At 36.7% G+C, this 22,047-nt stretch overlaps 1 protein-coding gene across 2 annotated transcripts in view; it reads right to left on the bottom strand.

Moving 5' to 3' along the window:
• LOC127433816 (WD repeat-containing protein 70) overlaps positions 1–22,047 on the bottom strand; it is an 89,011-nt gene that overhangs the window by 45,281 nt on the left and 21,683 nt on the right. For both annotated transcript variants that reach the window (XM_051686055.1, XM_051686056.1), the window contains exon 10: positions 2,756–2,930. In XM_051686055.1, the coding sequence (XP_051542015.1) occupies positions 2,756–2,930 (175 nt within the window). The remainder of the gene's footprint in view (positions 1–2,755; positions 2,931–22,047) is intronic.

Here is a 22,047-nt window from a genome sequence, read left to right as displayed (position 1 = left end):
TTTAAAACTTAAAGTTCTTTTAACTCAACACGGTGTCTTAAAAATGCCGCGTTAATGCGTGAGGCTGAAAAAAAACAAACAGCGATGTGCGCCGCAACTAGGCCAGTCTAAATCGTGGTTATTTGATCTAACTGTGGTCATCTCTAAATAATAATAATGTTCTTGGTCATTGTGGTTTCATACGTGCATTGTTAATGACACGCAGTGACACAGAGAAGGACTCTATTTCTGTGGAGATTACAGAATAAATAAACAGGTTTTTAAATACACACATATAATCTTTTCCTTTTGTCTTCCTTCATGAGAAATAAGGGCTTGTGGGTTCAATCGGAGAGCTTTAAAATAAGACGTGAATGTGCTGAGTGACTCCAGCCAGGTCTCCTAAGCAACCAAATTGGCCCGGTTGCTAGGGAGGGTAGAGTCACATGGGGTAACCTCCTCGTGGTCGTGATTAGTGGTTCTCTCTCTCAATGGGGCGTGTGGTAAGTTGTGTGTGGATCGTGGAGAGTAGCATGAGTCTCCACATGCTGTGAGTCTCCGCGGTGTCATGCACAACGAGTCACGTGATAAGATGCGCGGATTGACGGTCTCAGAAGCGGAGGCAACTGAGATTTGTCCTCCACCGCCCGGATTGAGGCGAGTAACCGCGCCACCACGAGGCCCTACTAAGTAGTGGGAATTGGGCGTTCCAAAATTGGGGAGAAAATAATAATAAATAAATAAATAAATAAATAAGACATGAAAGTGAAGAATTTAGGACAGAAATATTTTGCTATTACCAACTATAACATAATATATAATATAATTAGTGCTGTCGGAATTAACGCATGCGATTCATGTCAAAAATGTAACGTGTTCATTGTTCTTAATCGTGATTAACGCATTTACCGTTTACAGCATAAACCAGCATAAACACTTGTTGGGAGGGTGGAACCTTTGTAATGTGTCTGCCCGGAGTCATTACAGTGACGCATTTTAATCACCACAGAAGCACACCAAGTCTTAACTATCACGCAGTTTTTCCCGTGGAGTTCAAAGTGATGCTGTGTTGCCACCCTGACGCGAATCATGAACGCTGCTTCATGATTGCTGTAGGAAAGCCGACAGCCAAAGTCTACCGGCAGATTAATATTGTGAAGGATTAGAGTTTAAGAGATTTAATGCCCATTGCAACTAATACTAAACCTATGGGGACTAAAGCCATCTTTACACAGTAAAGGTGGCACAGAAGCTGTATCTAAAGTGGTAATTAGATGTATTTTCACAGAGCAGGAATAAATGCATTTACACAGCAGTTGCAAATGCATAAATAATAATGAGACTAATATTTTAAAATGTAAAACTATAAGATATATAGAGAACATAGAAATATATAACCTATGCAGATTAATTCTTTCAATAAGTCAACCTCCCAATTAGACTTTGGGAAATGTTTAATGTTACTTGAATTGGTGCTATTTTAGTGCATTCCTGTCTTACTGTGGAAGGCTTTGTTTGGAAAATATTAATAAAGCATTAAATTGTTACATATTGTTTTGTTTTCTTTCCCAAGATGGAAATAAATGCATTTTGACAGGAAAAGAAGTATATATAGTATGGTGTCATCTATACGATTAATCGTGATTAACTTAAAAAAAAATATGCGATTAATCGCGATTACAAATATATAATCGAATGTCAGCCCTAAATATAATATAAAATAATATAGCTATTCAGGTTGGGTGGATTCCAAAAACAACAGTGTAAATGTAAAATGGACCAAGACCACATTTAACCAAAAAGAAAGATATCTTTTAAATACCTAAAATATAACTTTTCATGTCATTCATAAGTTTTTAAAGCCTTAAAGTAATTATACATCCCTATTTTATTAAATGATTCCAAGTAAAACATGAATAAATGACTGTGTATGAAAGGTGTATGAAGCACACTCACACCTTAAGAAGTATGACAATTAATCATCATAATCGTAATTATTTGTTTGACAATTTATCGTCAGCCAAATTTTATAATCGTGACAGCCCTAGGCGCAATGGTCAAAAATGTCTGTCTAGAGCATGTTTACATAGAAAAACAATTGGAAAAATTGTGCAGAGAGATGCAAAAACATGTTTGGTTTCTTATTGAGTTAGTATTTACTGCAAATGAATGTGTTTGATAAGACGACATGTGCACAAACTTTTTTAAAGGTGTATCTTGACTGTAGTGTAACTACTTTAAATTCTGAGTAGCTTGTTAGTGGCACAATCCAACAGACCACACACACCACCGCCGATGCCCTGACCAAACAAAGAGCAACAAATCTGTTCTCAGACCAGTCCAGTGTAAATGAACCCTAAAGTCTGCCCGATCCATCCACGTCAGACTGACACTAGACAGCCGGACACCCACACTGCTTATTTACAGCTCAGATGTTGTAAACTCCACCATCCCACTTTACCTATACAAAACTCAAGATCTGTTTAGTGTCACGGCTCTGACGACCTCTGACCCCTGCTCATCCTGGATGGTCAAACATCCAGTGACCACCTGCGTCTGTATGACAGGTTTGGCATGACACTGGACAGCAGCGCTTTATTGCCCCTCTCAGATTTGGGCACTTCCTGTGTCTTACACTGGCTTAAGATGAGACATAAAGATAACCTTCAACTCCAGACAGCCTGAGGAGGCGTTCACTCCATCCAACAAACAGAGTGCTGTGAAATGTTGCCCTGTGTTAGAGGATGTGACATAGATGTATAAATGACAAACTTACGCTTAAGTTCCTGTCCCAGATCTGGATGGTTCCGTCCTGGCAGCCCGCGGCGATGAGTTTGCCGTCTCGACTGTACGTACAGCAGGTGGGCGTCACTTTCTTACCCTGCTGCGATCGTGGCTTAAACACAGACTTGTGCTTCTTTTCAGAGTTTAAGTCCCACATCCGAACAGTCCTGAGAACGAAAGAAAAACAAGCAAATGTCAACAAGCACAGTTTAGATACCAGCCTTAATGCTCGGGGATCCTTTGGCCTTTAAACATACACCGTCTACTGCTCTTCATAATATTCTATATTATTAAATATATCAAGTAGAAGCACACACATTAAAGCAGTAAACAACAGCAGGCTGTGCATTACAGAGATTTGACCATGTTTAAAGGAAAGCAGAGTACCTGGGTGATTCTAACGAACCTGTCAAGAAAATTTCCTTATCCTGTTTGACTCCAAAATCAAAAGAAACAAATAGGACATTATTTATATATATGCATATATACTGGCAGCCAAAAGTTTGGAATAATGTACAGATTTTGCTGTTTCGGATGGAAATTGGTACTTTTATTCACCAAAGTGGCATTCAACTGATCACAAAGTATAGTCAGGACATTACTGATGTAAACAGCACCATCACTATTTGAAAAAAGTCATTTTTGATCAAATCTAGACAGCAGCCATCACTCCAACACCTTATCCTTGAGTAATCATGCTAAATTGATCATTTGGCACTAGATAATCTCTTGCCATTATATCAAACACAGCTGAAAGATATTTGGTTCATTAAATGAAGCTTAACATTGTCTTTGTGTTTGTTTTTGAGTTGTCACAGTATGCAATAGACTGGCATGTCTTAAGGTCAATATTAGGTCAAAAATGGCAAAAAAGAAACAGCTTTCTCTAGAAACTCATCAGTCAATCATTGTTTTGAGGAATGAAGGCTGTACAATGCTTGAAATTGCCAAAAAACTGAAGATTTGAAAGGTGTACACTACAGTCTTCAAAGACAAAGGACAACTGGCTCTAACAAGGACAGAAAGAGATGTGGAAGACCAGATGTACAACTAAACAAGAGGATAAGTACATCAGAGTCTCTAGTTTGAGAAATAGACGCCTCACATGTCCTCAGCTGACAGCTTCATTGAATTCTACCCGCTAAACACCAGTTTCATGTACAACAGTAAAGAGAAGACTCAGGGGTGCAGGCCTTATGGGAAGAATTGCAAAGAAAAAGACACTTTTGAAACAGAAAAACAAAAAGAAAAGTTTCAAGTGGGCAAAGAAACACAGACATTGGACAACAGATAATTGGAAAAGAGTGTTATGGATCTTAACCCCATTGAGCTTTTGTGGGATCAGCTAGACTGTAAGGTGCGTGAGAAGTGCCTGACAAGACAGACACATCTATGGCAAGTGCTACAGGAAGTGAGGGGTGAAATGTCACCTGAGTATCTGGACAAACTGACCGCTAGAATAACAAGGATCTGCAAAGCTGTCATTGCTGCACGTGGAGGATTTTTTGATGAGAACTCTTTGAAGTAGTTTAAGAAGTTCTGAACATTTCTTTCAAATTGTAATAGTCATTTTTCACGTTATTAATGTCCTGACTATACATTGTGATCAGCTGAATGCCACTTTGGTGAATAAAAGTACCAATTTCTTTCCATAAGAGCAAAATCTGTACATTATTCCACATTTTGGCCGCCAGTGTATATATGTATATATAATCAGTGAAAACAATGGGTATTGTAAAAGTAAAACGTCCGGACACATTGCGGTAATGAGAGTCTGGCAATGATATTGTAGATACAGACTTGTGATAGTGACAGACCAACATATTGACAAGGCCAATGAATTTGACAATATTTGGCCATCAAATCGCAATTGTCTAATTAACAGAATAACAAAATCCGAAATATACCAACATCCTTGTCTATGTACGTATAGAGCAATTTTCAATTATTTATTAATGATTTTTTAGTAAATAAGCATTAATTTTTAATTCAGAAATGTCATGTATATCTTATTTTCTATCATTAAATTCTTGTAATCTTTACATTTGCATTTATATCGGCCTCCCTGCCATCTAGATATAGTTATCAGCCAATAAATAACCCATTTTGTATAACTACTGGTCCCAAGAGTGCGTATATCAACAATTTTATATAGCAGCTTCACATGTAGCTCATCCAATCATACTTTAGAAACAGAGCGATCCATTTTATAAAGAGTGGTTGTAATATTTTCACAGCGTAGTCAGCTCCATTCAGCACCTGTATGACCCAGAGCTGAAGCACCAAAACACCTTACAGACCCACGCGTATCCCCACGAGAACTGTTGGTGTCCATAACAAACCCGCCGGGTGAGTCAGCCAATGAGGACGGCTGGTATTCCACATCACCCAAACCGTCATAAAAACAGAGAAACGCAGAAGAACAGTAGATCAGCCTGACAGGCGTATCTGAAGGACCCATGAAATTCCCATTCTCTTCCCTACATGTGCAGAACACATTACAGCTGTTGAGAGATACAAATAACACAACACAGAGCCACATGCATATCTTCAGTGCTGGCAAATAAAGAGAAGAGAGCTGTAATGTGATTCCCAGATAGCAAACAGATTCTCGTGACGCTGGCCATCTGACTGTGTCCAATACAAAACAACACAGAGGAAAGTCAATGTTTGCAGGGCTGCAGGGTCAGAAGACGTTAGAATGAAGGTGTAGACAAGCTGACAGATGGAGCCTCCGGGAAAGAGAGAGCGGTGAGGCTCGTTACCTGGGCTGTCATTATCTCTTACACCTGTTTCTTGTTATAGTGATGGCAGAGGGAGACCTGAAAAGGGCACGAACGCATCAGAGGGGCGGAGAGAAACAGCAAAGAGTGTTGGCTGCATGTGCCCGTCATATTACAGAGTGACCCCTCAAAGACTTGTTCATGTGTGTGTTTGGTCACTAAGAGCCCTTTTTTGTTTGTGTAATGCTGAAGGAGTAATAAAACACTCACACTGACAATTCGCTGCCTCCTGACTCCTCCATTGCCCAGAAATTACAAACCTTGTTACAAGGTACACGAGAAGTTTGAATGTGACCACAGCCATCTTTAAAAAGAACAGACAAGCTCTTAATGCAGTTGTTCAACTGTGTTTTAGTCTCAGTTAATGAGCAGAACTTCGTCCAAGCCTCAGAAGGCATGCACACGGTCTGTTCACTCCATGTCTGATGCATACTGCACACAAAAATGAAAAACGCTAGTTCCAATCTGATTGTCATCCGCCGCCCAAGCTCTCAAGGTGTGCACCAGTCCAACCAGGAAGCAAAGTCATGTTTACAAGTTCAATTCAATTCCAGTGATACAGACATTACATTTGCATTGTAAACATGAAATTTTAACTTCTTATTTTCCAGTATATTAAACCATTTGTATGTATAATCATAAACCCCAGCAGATAGAGTCCAGACATCAGATTATTTTCAGTCTCTACAAGTCTGTTTTCCAGTTTAGATCGTGAAATGACCTGGGAGACTGTGCACTTTGTAAAAACTCTAGATAATAATAGCCACAGAATATAGAAGGGTTGGCCCATGTAATTATTAATTAGGTAAAACATACATTACAGACATGACAGTTTTGAAAGCAGCATTTACATGATGAGGGAAAGCCATTTAAAACTCTTTGAAACCTGCAAACTTTGACATCTGAGACATTGGTATGGCATTCATGAAGGCTACACGATGGATTGAAATAAGATTGAAATCGCAATACTTTCTTGTGCAGTTACTAAACCGAAAAAGGCTGCTTTTTAACCCTTTTAAGCTCCTGCCGGCAGGCCCGCAAAACAAAAGTCAAAATACTAATAACTACAGTCTTGACCAACACAAAATAGGTATCGTTTGAAAGCTTAGAAGCTCTACTTTCCAATGCATGTAGATATTATGACCAAAACTGAACAAGTGCTTTGAAATTTTCAGACAAATCAGAAGTGGCCCATTTCGATAATTTATAAAAAATAAAAATAAAATTGTGCACTGTCCATATTATTTCAATCAGTAAAAACATCAATCTCATCATATAGCCATGTGCCATATGTTGTTGGAAAGCTTGCAAAGAGTAGAATACAACCAGCCTATTTGTTTAATCACAGACAAAAATATAGCAAGTAATAGCTAAATATATGTCTTTGACAATTATGTTGGTGTTGTTTATATGCTGCGTTTTTGCTTATAACTTAAAATAAAAATAAACAGAACATAATATATCACATATCATTACATAGAGGAGGTGATTATCTTCCAAACGAGCCCACACACAAGATAATCAGATGCATAGATCATTAGATAATCCACATGAAGCACAATATTACATATGTCCACCAGGAGATGGCGCCAAATACATGAAATAGACTCAGTGATGACTCAAATGGCACAGAATGAAACTCATTCTGTGAAATCTCATTACTAAAATCATGTCTGCATGCTATACAAACCTTTAGTTATTGTTGTGTTTGCATGTGTAATTTGTTCATATGTACCATTATTATGTTTTATTTGTTTGGAGATGTTTTTGGACACTATGATAAATTTATAGCATTACAAAAACACTTTTGAATGCTTTGTCGTATCAACAAAAAATTAATATTCACATATAGTTGACAGGATTGGGAACAAAACAAAAGCAGTTTTTGGAGCCACCTTATTTTCACCCAGAGATATATATATAATGTAAAATCAGGGAAAAAAAAAGACAAAAAGTACACATGTCTATTAGGCTGAGAGTCTCAGAATGTATCATAATCTATATCATCAAAAAAAGTTTTCTTTACAATGATCCCAAACACTTTACCCTCCTTGTTTTTTGTTGTTGTTGTTGTTGTTTTTTGTCGAGTAATAAGCCTTTAATTTTGGGTATGCCACTGAATCAGGAAATCTTTAAAAACACCTTAAAAGCTTAAAGGGTTAAGAGTATTGTCTGCGTTCAGCGCTACAGTCAGAGGTGAATGATACAAATGCAGTAAGCTTGAAACACGTCATATCAAATCAATAGTCAGCGATCTATTTGAGTCAGAACGAACGGATGTTTGATTCATTGATATCCATATGATTCAATATGAAGCGTCTACAACACATTATTATTGCCATTTAAAGTACATCAACATACTGTAAGTTAGCTTTGTACAGAAAGTATCAACTTACGTATATGAATACTGTTTATCTCTAAACTGAAATGCAATACCAAATGCAATAATCAAATGATTATTGTTAACAAAGTGAAAACAGAGTCCATAGATACCTCTTTTGCGACCATAAATGGTTGGTTGTAAGGGTTAGGTTAGGCTTTAGATATGGGGCAATTTCCTCAAAAAAAATTATTTCAGCACTATAATACAGTAAAATATCAATATACAGTAAATCTAGTAAAATATAGACCTAATTGACAGTGTAAAAGCAGAGTTAGACTGACATATCGGTTTTACCGATTAATCGGTGCTGATAGTTGCTTTTTGGAACTATCGTTTATCTGCAAAAATCTATGCCGATAGTTTCCGGTAGTTTATTTTTTATTCCTCAAAAAAAAAAAAAAAAAAAAATCATCTGGTGAAATTATATATATATATATACACACACACACATACACACACACACAAAACTCTTCATTTGATGAATATATAGGCTATAAAAAGCTTAATTTGTTATGTACTTGCATATGGAGCATCGTAACAGAGCCAAGTGTCAATAATTTTTAAAATAAAATGCTGTGGTGTATTTCAGGCTTTTTTTATGTTTAAAAGCCCCACATTATGCACCAAATCTTATTTTTTTTTCTGGTTAGTACTGGAATTTTGGTTGCACAATAAACTGCTTTTTAGATTTTCTTCATTTTGGACTATTGTAGCCTCAATGTCTTTGCCGTCATAGTAAGAAAAGATTAAGAAAACGTAAAAAATTATCAGCCGATTACTCGGTTATCTGCCATTTTGCACCACCTTAATTATCTGTATTATCGGTCCACCTCTAGTTGACATTTCCATTGGATTGCCCAGGAGATAAACTCTAGACCCATGAGCAGAACTGTATATTCTGCTTTATTTTCTAAGTTAAGAAATTCTGATTAAAAACTCTACAAACGTTTTGCAAATTTCTTGGGTGTTTTCTGTAGAGCCGGTCACAGACTGCTGTGCAATTACTTGAATACATTATTTTCCATGCCGATTTATTATTGTGATATCAACAATTTTAGATAAAACCACACCTGGAACGTACTGGAACAAGTTATGCATCTGAAATAATAGATAATTATGAAGTCTTTTCACTTTTCCTAAATTTTTACAGTTTTGTCACGGACTGACATGGAGTTATTTTTGGGGGTTTTTCCACGTTGAACTATTATTATGGTAATGATTTCACATCATCCTGCCTTTAAATGGAACATGAGAGCAAAACGAACTGTGATTGGTCCCTTCCGTCAGTTAGACTTCATGTCTTAGTGGGTGGTTCTTGGCTAGCAGTGCTTGGTAGTAACAGATTACATGTAGTGTGGATTATGTAATCAGATAAAATACAAAAATTAAGTACTTGTAATTAGATTAAATTACATTTTAAAATACTTGTAATAAGATTACAGTTACTTTGTATGGATTACATATTAATCAGGCAAAGGCAGAAAATTGTTCATAATTTATTGAGCCTAATTATTTTTCTTCTTCTTAAATATTTTACATTTTTCATTCTAAATCAGCCTACCGTGAGTGTTTTTGAATGGAGAAAGACAACTAGCGAGTAAAACACACAAAAAAAACCTATCAATTCTCATATATGGATCAGTTAAGTTTTCTTTAATGTCTTTAAAGGGTTAGTTCACTCCAAAACCTTTAAGCTATCCCAGATGTGTATGACTTTCCTTCTTCAGCAAAACTGAAGATTTTTATAAGCACATTTCAGCTCTTTTTGTCCACATAATGCAAGTAAACAGGTGCCATCAGTCTGCTGTTTGATGGTCCAAACGGCATATTTAGGCAGCATAAAAGTAATCCACACGACTCCTATCGATCAATTAATGTCTTCAGAAGCAAATCAATAGGTTTGTGTAAAAAATAAATCGATAATTAAAATGTTTTTTTTAACTTTAAATCGTTGCTTCCGGTTGATGTTTGAAATAACCTAACTCTCGCGTGACATTCGTTCCTCTGTTGCATGCTTCCATCTTCTCGCGTTAACGCGCCATTGCGCTTGTCACTGCAGTCGAGTACTCAAGGGGCAATGACATGTACATTACTGTATATATAATAACATGTCTGACAAATGTCTTTGGCTGCTGCATTGCGTCTTGTTGTTCCAGTGCATCGTCTATTCATTTTTATAGGCTGTTATAAATAATCTGTTACAAAATGTACAAATGACTGCGTAATCAAAATATAATGCATCATATTTTGTCATTATGTGAAGATTCGTTGCCCAACTCAATGAAAAATGTGCACAATGCACGTGTGTCTGTTCTTCCTTCAGGTTACCATACTAATCTTAGTAAGCGTGCACCAGTTTTTTTAGTGACTGTCTGCGCCATCTGTTTTCAAATCGTGGTTGGCTTAACAGGAGACGCCATAACCATCGCGTTTTTAATATGTGTGTTATATTGAAGTTCAGTTTGAAGATGCTGCATTCTGTTCCATTTAGCTGCGCTCGGTCTAGCTGTTTGAAACACTCACCTGCTGTATATGCGCTGCTTCAGTGCGTTGAGTCCACTGCCACACACACCTGATGTGTGTGTGTGCACGTGCGTTTGCGTGACTCCGCAAGTGTTCGCTCTTGTGGGGAAAGCTGTGATGCTCCATATTGTTGTTGCTGTGATGATTCATGAAGCGTTCCATTCAACTCGGAGAGTCGGAATTTCCACCTTTCAGCTGGGGAAAGTGCAACGGAATGACACTTTATGTCGGACTTCTAACTTGTAAACTGGTGAGAAAATCTTCAACTCCCATTTCGACGAGATGCAGGTGTACAGTCAATGTCAAACTTTTCACTTTTATTGAATAATATCCATTAGTGAGTCAAAGTTCTTACATTAAATGATAATAAAATGTGTTTAGCAAACGTTTTGCTGGGACAGGTGTTCAAAACACGGTTAATTACGCTCTCTTTTGATGATCGTAATGATGGCATCGCAGCGTCGTATATCAGTTTTGTTGCTTTGAGACGTCTCTGATCATCAGTGTACCCCCCCAAAATCACAACGTAATCGATCTAAAATTAAAAATAAACTCCCTCTTTGACATGTTTGTTTTTAGTTTTCAGGTAATTGTCACTGGTGAAAAGTCACATCATGCACGATGCACCATCGATCATTGTTTTCATGATCAATCATTGCTGCCACGTCCGAGTACTCGTGCCCATCCCTAACTCAAATGCATGTAAATTAGGTCAGAAGTAATCCACAAGTAATCCAAAAAGCAATCAGATTATATTTCATTTAAAATGTAATCCAAGAGATTACATTACTGACTTCAATTTTAGTCCTGTAATTTGTAATCAGTACCAGATTACAATTCCAAAGTAATATACCCAGCACTGTTGGCCAGAATAACCTGCAATGTGAACCAGACTTTAAACCGATAGTCAAAAGTCTGGCTGGGCAACACTAAGAATCTGAAGAACCTTGAGGTCATGCGAAGATAATGCGACGAAAGCTTCAAAAACTGCCTTCTTTCTTCATTGAAGCGATCAGGAAGTTTCAGAGTTGAACTTCTGTCAACAAAACTGTCCATCTCACTTGGCTCCTCATTTCTGCACCTTTATCTCAGAAACAGCAAGAGGAGAGGATGAGAAATGATGAGGTGAGGTTACAGCACGTCAACCTTTTTAACACGATCCACAGCGAGCAGACAGAGGTGCCCGCCTGGTACTGAAAACATCCAAGAGGCCCTTCCTGCTTCACCCAGCCATGACCCCAGAGGTCAAAGGTCTCCCGAGAAGAGCATAAACACACAGATAGCCTCAACAGTGTTCACCACTGGATTCCACCACAGCAACACACTCGGTGTGTTTAGAAAACGGGGAGAAACACGGTGATGTCTGCGCAAACCAATGTCAGACAACGGTCCGTCTATCGGAGGATGGAAAAATCATCACATGATAAAACACAGCTCATGTACGAGACAACAGATTGATGACAGGAAGGGATTTCACAGTAATCTTCTGTCAGAACTATTGCATGTTGAAAACCTCATGGTTCAGAATTTCACAAGACATAAACATATCTTTATTTGATAAATATATGTTGGCTACGCTATTATAGGATGGCGCTTTCCATCCATATATCACTGAAAAACATGTTTGATTGATGTCAGATGGACATTTTCCTTAATCATCCTATTTATACAGGGCTTCCTTAAAGGAATAGTTCACCTGGTGAGGGTTAGGTTAGGGTTAAAAAAAATAAAATAAAAAATAAATAATAATATATATGGTCTTGTTGAACTTGACATGACGTCTTAAAAACGCAATGCTCATAGCATAAGATGCTGTAAAAAAGCTAGACATGTTACAATGGCTAAAGAATCTGTCCAGTGCATGTTTACATGTACCAACCATTAAAAAAAATAGCACATACACAACACTGCGTCCAGTGTGAACGGCCCCTAAAAGTGCTGTTTGCACAGAAACCCAGTGGTTCGGTCCTGCCAAGGGTCTCTTCATCTCACAACACCCACCCAATCAGATTGTATCTTGCTACGGGATGTGTTTGGAGACACAAGATCAAAGTTGATCAAAGCGGCGTGAGGCCCCTGTGTGAGTGTATGTGTGTGTTAACACCTCAGTGATAATGAAGAGCTGAATGTGTTTTATTTCAGGGGCCAAGACAGCTTCGAAGGTGAAAGCAACAAATGAATCTGGGTGGGCCAACAGCTGTATGGGCTCATCCTCTGATCACAGAACGCAAGAGCTTTTAAAAGGCTTGGACAAGATCAACTCAAACACTTAATTTAAAACCATCTTAATAGTCAATACGGTCTGCTTCGGTCGACAAAACAACATGTGGTCAAGCCGAGCCATACATTCAAGTGCACTGTACGGTGTGAAGGTTTGAGACGGAGACATGGAAGACTTCCTCTGTAAGAAGAAACAGAGTTTAAGATTCACTGGACTGTATGTGAACTCGATGCATATCTAATTCAATGCCCTGTCTTGCTCACAGGTCATATGGATTTCAACCGAACACTGTTTTATCTGTGAAGAAGCGGGTTTGTGGCTTACAGATCGAGTTTAGCTCTGAAAAAGACCCATTTTAGGTCATTTCTTGCTTTGCGCAAATCTATAAAATACTGTCGCATAGTTTCTTCAACTATAAACACTTTTATGTCCCAAAAGATGATTTTTTTCAGACAAGTCTGTTTCAATTATTTTTGGCAATTTTCAAATGCCTTACACGTCTAGATTTTATTGCTTTACTCTTGTCCCAGACCCAGACTTTCGATACTAACCTATGAAAATTAGATTATAAAAATCGGATGATTATGGCATTTTTCAAAAGTTAATTATCTAATCTAAACATTGAAGTAACATTCCAGGTTCAATACAAGTTAAGCTCAATCGACAGCATTTGTTGCATTAATGATTACCATGAAAAATATTTACAATGGATGTGAATGGGGCCAATCCGTAAATGTTAAAATACTCAGTGTTTCAAAAGCATAGCCACAAGACGTAAACAATGTGTGCGAACATGATTTTAGTGTGATAAAATCCCTTACTAACCTTTTCTGTGTAAAGTTATAGCCATTTTTACAACTTTGTTACTGTGACAACCGTAAAAATACATTAGGCTTTAAAGGCCATTATCCTCCTGAGGCCCAGCAATTCATTTGTGTGTAGGACATTTTAATTTAAGTATTTCTTAGCCCATACATGCTACAGTAGTAAATCTTGGGGTATTATCAGAGGACTCCCTGGGCTTTTCAGAGATACCAAATGTTTGAGAGTATGGCCATGACAACTTCCTCTCCTTGGTCTATAAATATGGATTGAAATGTATCAGTTCAATTCAGCACATCAAAAACAATATTAAATACAGCTGCAAGCAGCAATTAACAGGGTTCAAGCTTTTAGGGAATTTAAGTACATTTGCGCCCGATATTAAGTATTAATTAAACAGTCCATATGCACTTAAAACAACAATAAAGTGCCTAACTTTTCAGAACCATCAGGTTAGGTAGCACAGAGATGTGGCATTTTTTACATTCCAGTTATAGTGCCACCAAGAGGCAGAGGTGCATAATTTTTTTCATGTGTCCTCAGATTGACCTCCTACATAAGTGGCTAAAATATGGTGATAATATCTCATTCTGTTCAAGGGTTATACAATTTTTAGTAAAAGTGGCCATGCCCACTACTTACGTTTTGGCGTACCTTTGCGACAATGAATTGAAATTTAAAAAAAATATATACAGTTATTGATAATGGGACTCCAGAGAACCTTTCTGCACTGGTTTGGTTCTGATTGGGCAAACGGCCCAAGACTAGTTCAAATAGCTGATGAAAGTTGATTGGTCGATGGCGGCCATGTTTATCAAGATATGCGACTCTTCTCATAGACCTTAATGGAACCATTAACAAAGACACTGCATGCAAAATTTCAAGTCGTCGGAACAATGAATCCATAGTTAGAGCCATTTTTAGATTTTTAATTATTATAGCGGCACCAAGAGGTAGAGATGTGCATTTGTTGTCCTCAGAAGGACCGCATAATTATGTGTACCAAATTTGGTGATAATATCTCATTCCTTTCAAGAATTATAACCATTTTAGTAAAAGTGGCCACACCCACTATTGCAGTGTTTTTGTTCTGATCGGGCGAACAGCCTAGGACTAGTTTTTTTTTTTTTTTTTTTTTAAACAATCAAAATGAAAGAGCGGAGCAAACATTCACAGGATCACAGGAAAAAAGAATTTTGTTTCTAGGCCTTACAGTTTAAAAGTTATGCTCAAAAATGCAAGTTCTTCAAATAAAAACTTTTTTTTATAATTATTGATCTAGGCTGTCCAAAGATTCATCCTGTGCAGGATTTGTTGATCTCACGTAAAAAACCTAGGACTAGTTCGCAAAAGTAGTTTTTCTTATTTATTTTATCCCCTTTTCTTCCAATGTTGGAATGCCCAATTCCCACTACTTAGTAGGTCCTCGTGGTGGAGCGGTTACCTCAATCCGGGTGGAGGAGGACAAGTCTCAGTTGCCTCCGCTTCTGAGACCGTCAATCGGTGCATCTTATCACGTGGCTTGCTGTGCATGACACCGCGGAGATTCACAGCACGGGAGGCTCATGCTACTCTCTGCGATCCACGCACAAATTACCATGCGCCCCATTGAGAGTGAGAACCCCTAATCGTGACCACGACGATATTACCCAATGTGACTCTACCCTCCCTAGCAACCGGGCCAATTTGGTTGCTTAGGAGACCTGGCTGGAGTCACTCAGCACACCCTGGATTCAAACTCATGACTCCAGGGGTGGTAGTCAGCGTCAATACTCGCTGAGCTACCCAGGCCCTCAAAAGTAGGTTTTTTAAATAATATCACATATTTAACAAATGATTTCATTAACACCAATGGTCCATGAGGCAATGTTGTACAGAAAGAGGAGATCTATCATATGATATGTCTAACGTGTGTCCAATTTTGCACAGACATCTAGGGCCAAGAGTCAAATATGCCCACCGTGTTTCATTCCGATCGGCCTTTGTTAACCTTGTCTAAAAGCTGCTGAAAATGATTGATCGATGGCGGCTATGTTTTTTGAGATATGCAACTATCCTGATGGAACTTGATTGCACCTTGGACAAAGACACTGAATGCAATATTACAGGTCGATCGGACCAATGGTTCCTTAGAACAATTTTTAGGTTTTTAATTATTATAGCGCCACCAAGAGGCAGAGGCAAGCAATTTTTTTCATGTGTCCTCAGAATGATCCCATACATTTACATTTCTTCATATGGCAGATGCTTTTATCCAAAGCAACTTTACATAAGTGTACCAAATTTGGTGATAATATCTCATTCCGTTCAAGAGTTATAACCGTTTTCGTAAAAGTGGTCTCACACACAACGTACGTTTTGACGTACCTTTGCTACGATGAATCGAAAGTTACATTTTTTTTTTTTGTAATTATTAATGATGGGACTCCAGGGAATCTTTCTGCACTAGTTTGGTTCCGATCATTTGAACAGCCTAGGACTAGTTCATTAAAAAATACTATAAAAATAATCCAAAATAGTGGGAAAACGAAAGGGCGGAGCAAAGATTTTGTCTGAATTTTAAGATTCGTCATAATCCAAGGAATCACAGGCTAAAAATTTTTTTGTTTCTAGCCCTTACGGTTCAAAAATGATGAACTAAAATGTGTGATTTTTTTTTTCGTTCACTATAGCACCACCTATTGGCCGATCAGGTCGATTCCATGGATATGGGTAGTCCACCGGGGTATTACCATTCCCCAAAGTTTCAAGTTTGTAGACCATACGGTTTGGTATGAACAATCAGTTTTAGGGCAGAAAAATAATAATAATAATAAAAATCCTGACAAATACAATAGGTTTTCAGCCCTTTGGGCTTGAACACCTAACAAAATATAATTTTTTCAATAAATAATTTTTATCATACACTATGTATTTTATGCAACAAACATTATATTAATATTTAAAAATGTAAAATGTAAAACTTTTTTTTAACTGGGTCTCAGGAATTTATGTTAAGATGACATCATAATAGCTTGTAATAATAAGATGTTTATAATGACAGAGCAGACTGCATATAGGAAAATACACAGAAATATGAGTTCACACTTTAAATATATCTTATAAAATATATATGTCAGAATTTTCAAAGCTCTGTGATGTTTTTGTGGTGGCCATGAATGTAATGTAATAGTGATTGAGAGATATTCCTCAAAAGACTGTTGTATCATATTTGATACATGAATTTCAAAGGGGGGTTTTCAATAAAATAATATACAAAATTTTAACCAAGCACAAGTTGCTTATATTCAGCAAATACTCATTTTAAAATATCAGTAACATTATAATCATTAGTCACTTTTACTTTATTAAAATAAGCTGTCATTTATCCCAACATAAGAGTCACTTCGTGCAAGTCCAGCATTTTAAATAGATCGACATAAACATTGAAACCACTTTTTTCAAAAAATAACCACTAGATGGTGCCATAAACATGTGAAACAGGAGCCATCAAACATTGTGTTTCATATTTGATACACACGGCTTTATAGAGTTAAACAAATTTACAGCTCAAATAATACACGAGTTCTAACAAAGAATTAATGTGCTTTTATAAAATTATAAGCTTCATATTTCTTCATTTAAACCCTCCATAAATTGGCCCCATTCACTTCCATTGTAAGTATCTCACTGGAACCTCGATTTTTGCTTTTTTTCAAGAAAAGGAGGGATGAGTCAAAATAATTTTTTGTGGTAATTAACACTGAGCCACAAATACTGTCGACTGAGCTTAACTTGTATTGAACACAGAAAATGTATTTAATGTTTTGTTTTTTCCAGATGATAATATAATGCCACGCCCACACTAACATATTTTAGTTTAAAAACGCATTAATTTCGCTACGTTTATGGCTCTCATCCAAACTGGAACGACACTGAAAATGGAGACTTTTGAAAACGCTCTACGATGATGTTATGAAACTGATAAACGGATCAGTGTGGACAAGGCCTAAATAAACAGAGTGAAATGCACAAAATGAAATCGATTTTTCACACAATATATATAATATCAAATCACATATATCAATATAATATTTATCATACAACAAATTAAGACCATCCTTCAGCTGTGGTGTCATTTCCACCACAACCAACAACTGTGCACTACTAAAGTTTTACCAAAAGTTAGTATATCTGAAATATGACACAATGTGTTAATAATATACAGGGGAAAAAAATCAAGGTAATATATCACAGAATATTATTTTTTTGTATGTATTTTAAATCAAGCTGTAATTTTGTCAACTCGAATTTTAAAAATGTTATTATTAAAAAATAAATAACAATTTTGATGTGTGTATATTATTTAATATTATTATTTAGTATTACTTAATATATTATACAACTATTTAATTGTGTTTATTTAGGATAAAATGATAAAAATGGACATTTGAAGTGGATAGAAATGTGTTAATTTAGGAAAAAATAAACAATAAATTACAGAATTGTAATAGACATCATAGCGGACAAAATCAAACAAATTAGTAAGAGTTTGAGAAGTGCATCCGAAGGAAGTTTATTTTCTAGTGAACAAGTCCACAGGGCCAAAAGTGCCCATAGTTTAAGAAACACCTTTAGAAATATTTTGTTGACAACTGCAGTATGCAAAAAAATTAGCGAGTCGTTTCAGCAGCCTAACACTTCTAGCAAATCAAGAGAGGTTTTGGCCAAAACCCCAGAGGTTAATTAACTCAGATAAGATTCAGCAATTTAGGAAAGATCCCGAGCACATGGCATTTTTCTCAATCCTTCTCCAAGACTACGGCTGCAAGAAATGTGTCTACTTTTAAAAATACATGCATGATAAAATATCTGTTTTGCAGCATGGTAAGAAATATGAATATATCTAAAACAAATGTACAAGTAGAAACATTTCTAAACAAAAATCTTCAGAATGTCTGCTATAATGGTCTCTGGGGAGCTGCCACTGAAAGGACAAAAAGAGAGACTGGATTTCATGAACACCTCTCGACAGAAATATAAATTTTATGACTGCTTATAAACAATGCTGCCACAAATTCATACACACATATTAAAACTGCCCATTAAAGCTTTGCAGAACTCTCCACAGTGTTAACTCTTCACAAAAAAGAAACAATATAATAGCATTATTTTCTCAATCTGTGTTGGCGAATTCTCACATGACTGAATGGTAGCTGGAACAGCTGTTAGATCTCCACAGCTGATAGTCAGTCAGAGCTTTAGAACGGAGCCAGAAACCTGCTCTCAGTCCAGCATGGCATGATGGGAATCTACGGCATTCAGCTGCAAACACAAAAAAACTCACGAGGATTTTCACGGGGTGAAAGAACAATGTGATCGAGAGGTTCTCCAGATGGTGCGCAAACTGCAGATGTTGTCTAAGAAGTGAGGTTGGTTAAAAAAAACTGAAAATCAATTTTTACGATTAATCGGCATCTTCATTTGAATAAAGCTGATTCTTTAAATACCAGTATCGAGTGCTCGCAAAGTTGCGGTAATGCAGATATATTCAATGAAGTCAAATTGAAGTCAAATTTACTGCAAAAATACTCGTCTTGGTGAGGTATTATTGCAAACACAGTCATATACGTACATCTAAAGCGAATGTAAACAGCAGGACAAAAAAAAAATAAAAATAAAAAGTGTATTTGTATCAAAATTTCAGACATGAAGTGTAGATGTAGCCTAATAGACCTGCCACTGTCTAATATGTTGTTAATATTAATTAAATAACAATAACAAGAAAACGAGAAAACCACTCATGGCTCTTCGCTGGATAATTTTAGCTTTAAAAAGTACTAATGTATTATAATCATACAGTGAAGACCAGAAACGTGTAGTTTTATGCTACATTTCATTACTTATTTCAATTTCTAAATATTTGCTTGAATGCTTAATAGTCAGTAACTGTAATCGGATTACAAGAATTTAATTTGCAATGTGTTACATTTCTTTTGTCTTTTAAATGTAATTAGATTACAGTAACTAATTACTTTTAGACAGATTACACCCAACCCTGCTTGCATCTTTAGGGGCCAAGCACCAAAGTTTCACGTCCTTCAAATCGTTTTGTCCGATTTGTCCAAACAATGTCTTGAAATATTCTCCAGACCGAACCGCACAGAAATAAGAACACAGAATTTTGATTTTCGCCTTTGTTTAAAAGTTACGGCATCGTAAAATTAACGAGGTCAATGTGAAAATGGATTTAAGGCTGTATCTCAGTAATGCTTTGTCCTAACGCAACAAAACTTGGTGTGCTTCATTGGGACCATGATCTGAAGGTACATGCAAAGTTTGGAGACAGCGCCACCTATGGGTCAAAAGACGTGAAAAATATCTGCTTTTGCCCGTAACTTTTGTCAGCCATACTGTCTTTGCGCCATATTTAATGTTATTAAAAAGTTATATATCTTTTAAAAGCATTGTCAGAATTAACAGAAAATTGGAATGCATCATCTCCATCATGTCCTGAGGGTACCCAAGCAATTTTGAGACAACACCACCTATAGTTCAAAAGATAATCCACGCTTGTGTGCTGACTCTAAACTCAGTATGTCTCTTTGCCATGATTGAGATGTGTCAACTGAGTGGCACAGTGGTTAGAGTGTCGGACTACAGCTTTAAAGGTTGCGAGTTCAAGTACAGCAAAGAATGATTTAAAAAAAATTAATTCTGTGGCCCTTTGAGTCTTCATGTTGAGCTTGATACTATGTAGGCTGAACTACTTTGAATAATTCCTGCTTGAATTCAAAACTACTTAGAATTAAAATATTCTCAGCTATCATTTTTTACTCTCAGCTTGGAACATGTCTTTGGCATTGTTGAGCTGTGTCAACTGAGTGGCCTTGACCCAGTGGTTAAAGCGTCAGACTATGGCTCAAAAGGTTGTGAGCTCAAGTCCAGCAAAGTGTGGTTTTAAAAACTGTGCTTCTGTTAACTTCCGAGTCTTCCTGTTGTGCTTAGTGCTATAGATATACAGTATATCTTTTTAATGCATTGTTGAATAAAAAAAAAAAAAAAAGTTATTAATCTTCGATATCATGTCCTGAGGATACCTTAAATGTTTGGAGACAGTGTCACCTATTGTTAAAAAAAAATAACCCACACTTGTGTGCTGACCCTAAAAATCGGCATGTCTCTTTGCCATGGCTAAGTTAGGTCGGCTGAGTGGTACAGTGTGTAAGGTTCTTGACTATAGTTCCTAGAGTTGTGGGTTTGATACCCAACTCAGCAAGTCATGCATTAGAAATGTCTGCAGTTATGGAGATTTTAGTTTTGTGCTTCCCCCCAATCAATTTTGATTTTCATCTTTGTTGAAAAGTTACATGAATACAAAGTTGATTATGATGACTGCTATGCTTTGCTGTGTTGCTCTATGCTTGGTATGGCCTTTTGGAGACTGACAATGTTGTGGCTATGGAATGGAAAGTTGTGGGTTCAAATCTATCCAAGGGTGACTTCTAATATGGTGTGTTTTTGTTCTGTATTTCATATGCGCTCTATTTTTCCCATATTAGCCATACTGTCTCTCCACCATATTTAATTTTATATATTGTTAGATTTAAATGAAAATTGTTATGCATCTTTGACATTATGTCCTGAGGATACCTTAAATATTTGGAGGCTGGGCTTTTCCCCAATCAAATGTTGATTTGCATCTTTGTTAAAAAGTTACATGAACATAAAGTTGATCATGGTAACAGCTGTGCTCGGCTGTGATTCCTCTAAGCTTGGTATGTCTCTCAGTTGACTGGCAATGTTGTGGTTGTGTGTTGCAGTGGACAGAACACCGAGCTGTGGAGTGGAAAGTTGTGGGTTCAGATCAGTCCTGGGGCAATGAGATCTGTGCTTGCTCTTTGAGATCTTTGGGTCCTGCCTAGTGTAGTGCAGTGGTTGCCATGCTGGTGCTTGGCCGCATAATTGCTGCTTGCAGCTATATTTGTTCCATTTGTTTTATTTGTTCCACTGCTCGTAATTTGTTTATTTTTATTACTGACTGTTTACTTGCCTTGAAGAAAAACTTGAGAACAATATTTTGTTGTGGTTGGCAAATTGTGTTTATAAAATGTTAGCAAAAGTTGAAATTAAATACACCCAAATTAATCAGAATCAAATCGAATCAGTATCAAGAGCTTGTGAATTGGAATCGAATCTATTTGGAAATCTGTATAAATCCCAAAGAAAGTAAATGGAGTACATTTTGATTTCATGTCTCTTTGACGGTGAACTTCTAGTCTATATGCTAAATCACAATTTCAAGCATTTTAACATAAAAATCAACTTAACTAAATTTACTTTCTTAAAGGAATATTCCATGTTCAATACAAGTTAAGCTCAATCGACTGCATTTGTGGCCTAATATTGATTATCACAAATATTTATTTTTAATTAAAAGAAGCAAAAATGGAGGTTACAGTGAGACACTTACAATGGGGCCAATTTTTGGAAGGTTTAAAGACATGTGAAGCTTATTTTATAAAAGCACTATTTTTACAGTTGTTTTAGGGTTTGTTGACATTACATCAAGG

The sequence above is a fragment of the Myxocyprinus asiaticus genome, chromosome 43 (assembly GCF_019703515.2).
Source record: "Myxocyprinus asiaticus isolate MX2 ecotype Aquarium Trade chromosome 43, UBuf_Myxa_2, whole genome shotgun sequence".
Lineage (NCBI taxonomy): Eukaryota > Metazoa > Chordata > Actinopteri > Cypriniformes > Catostomidae > Myxocyprinus > Myxocyprinus asiaticus.
This window is presented reverse-complemented; position numbering and strand designations above follow the sequence as displayed.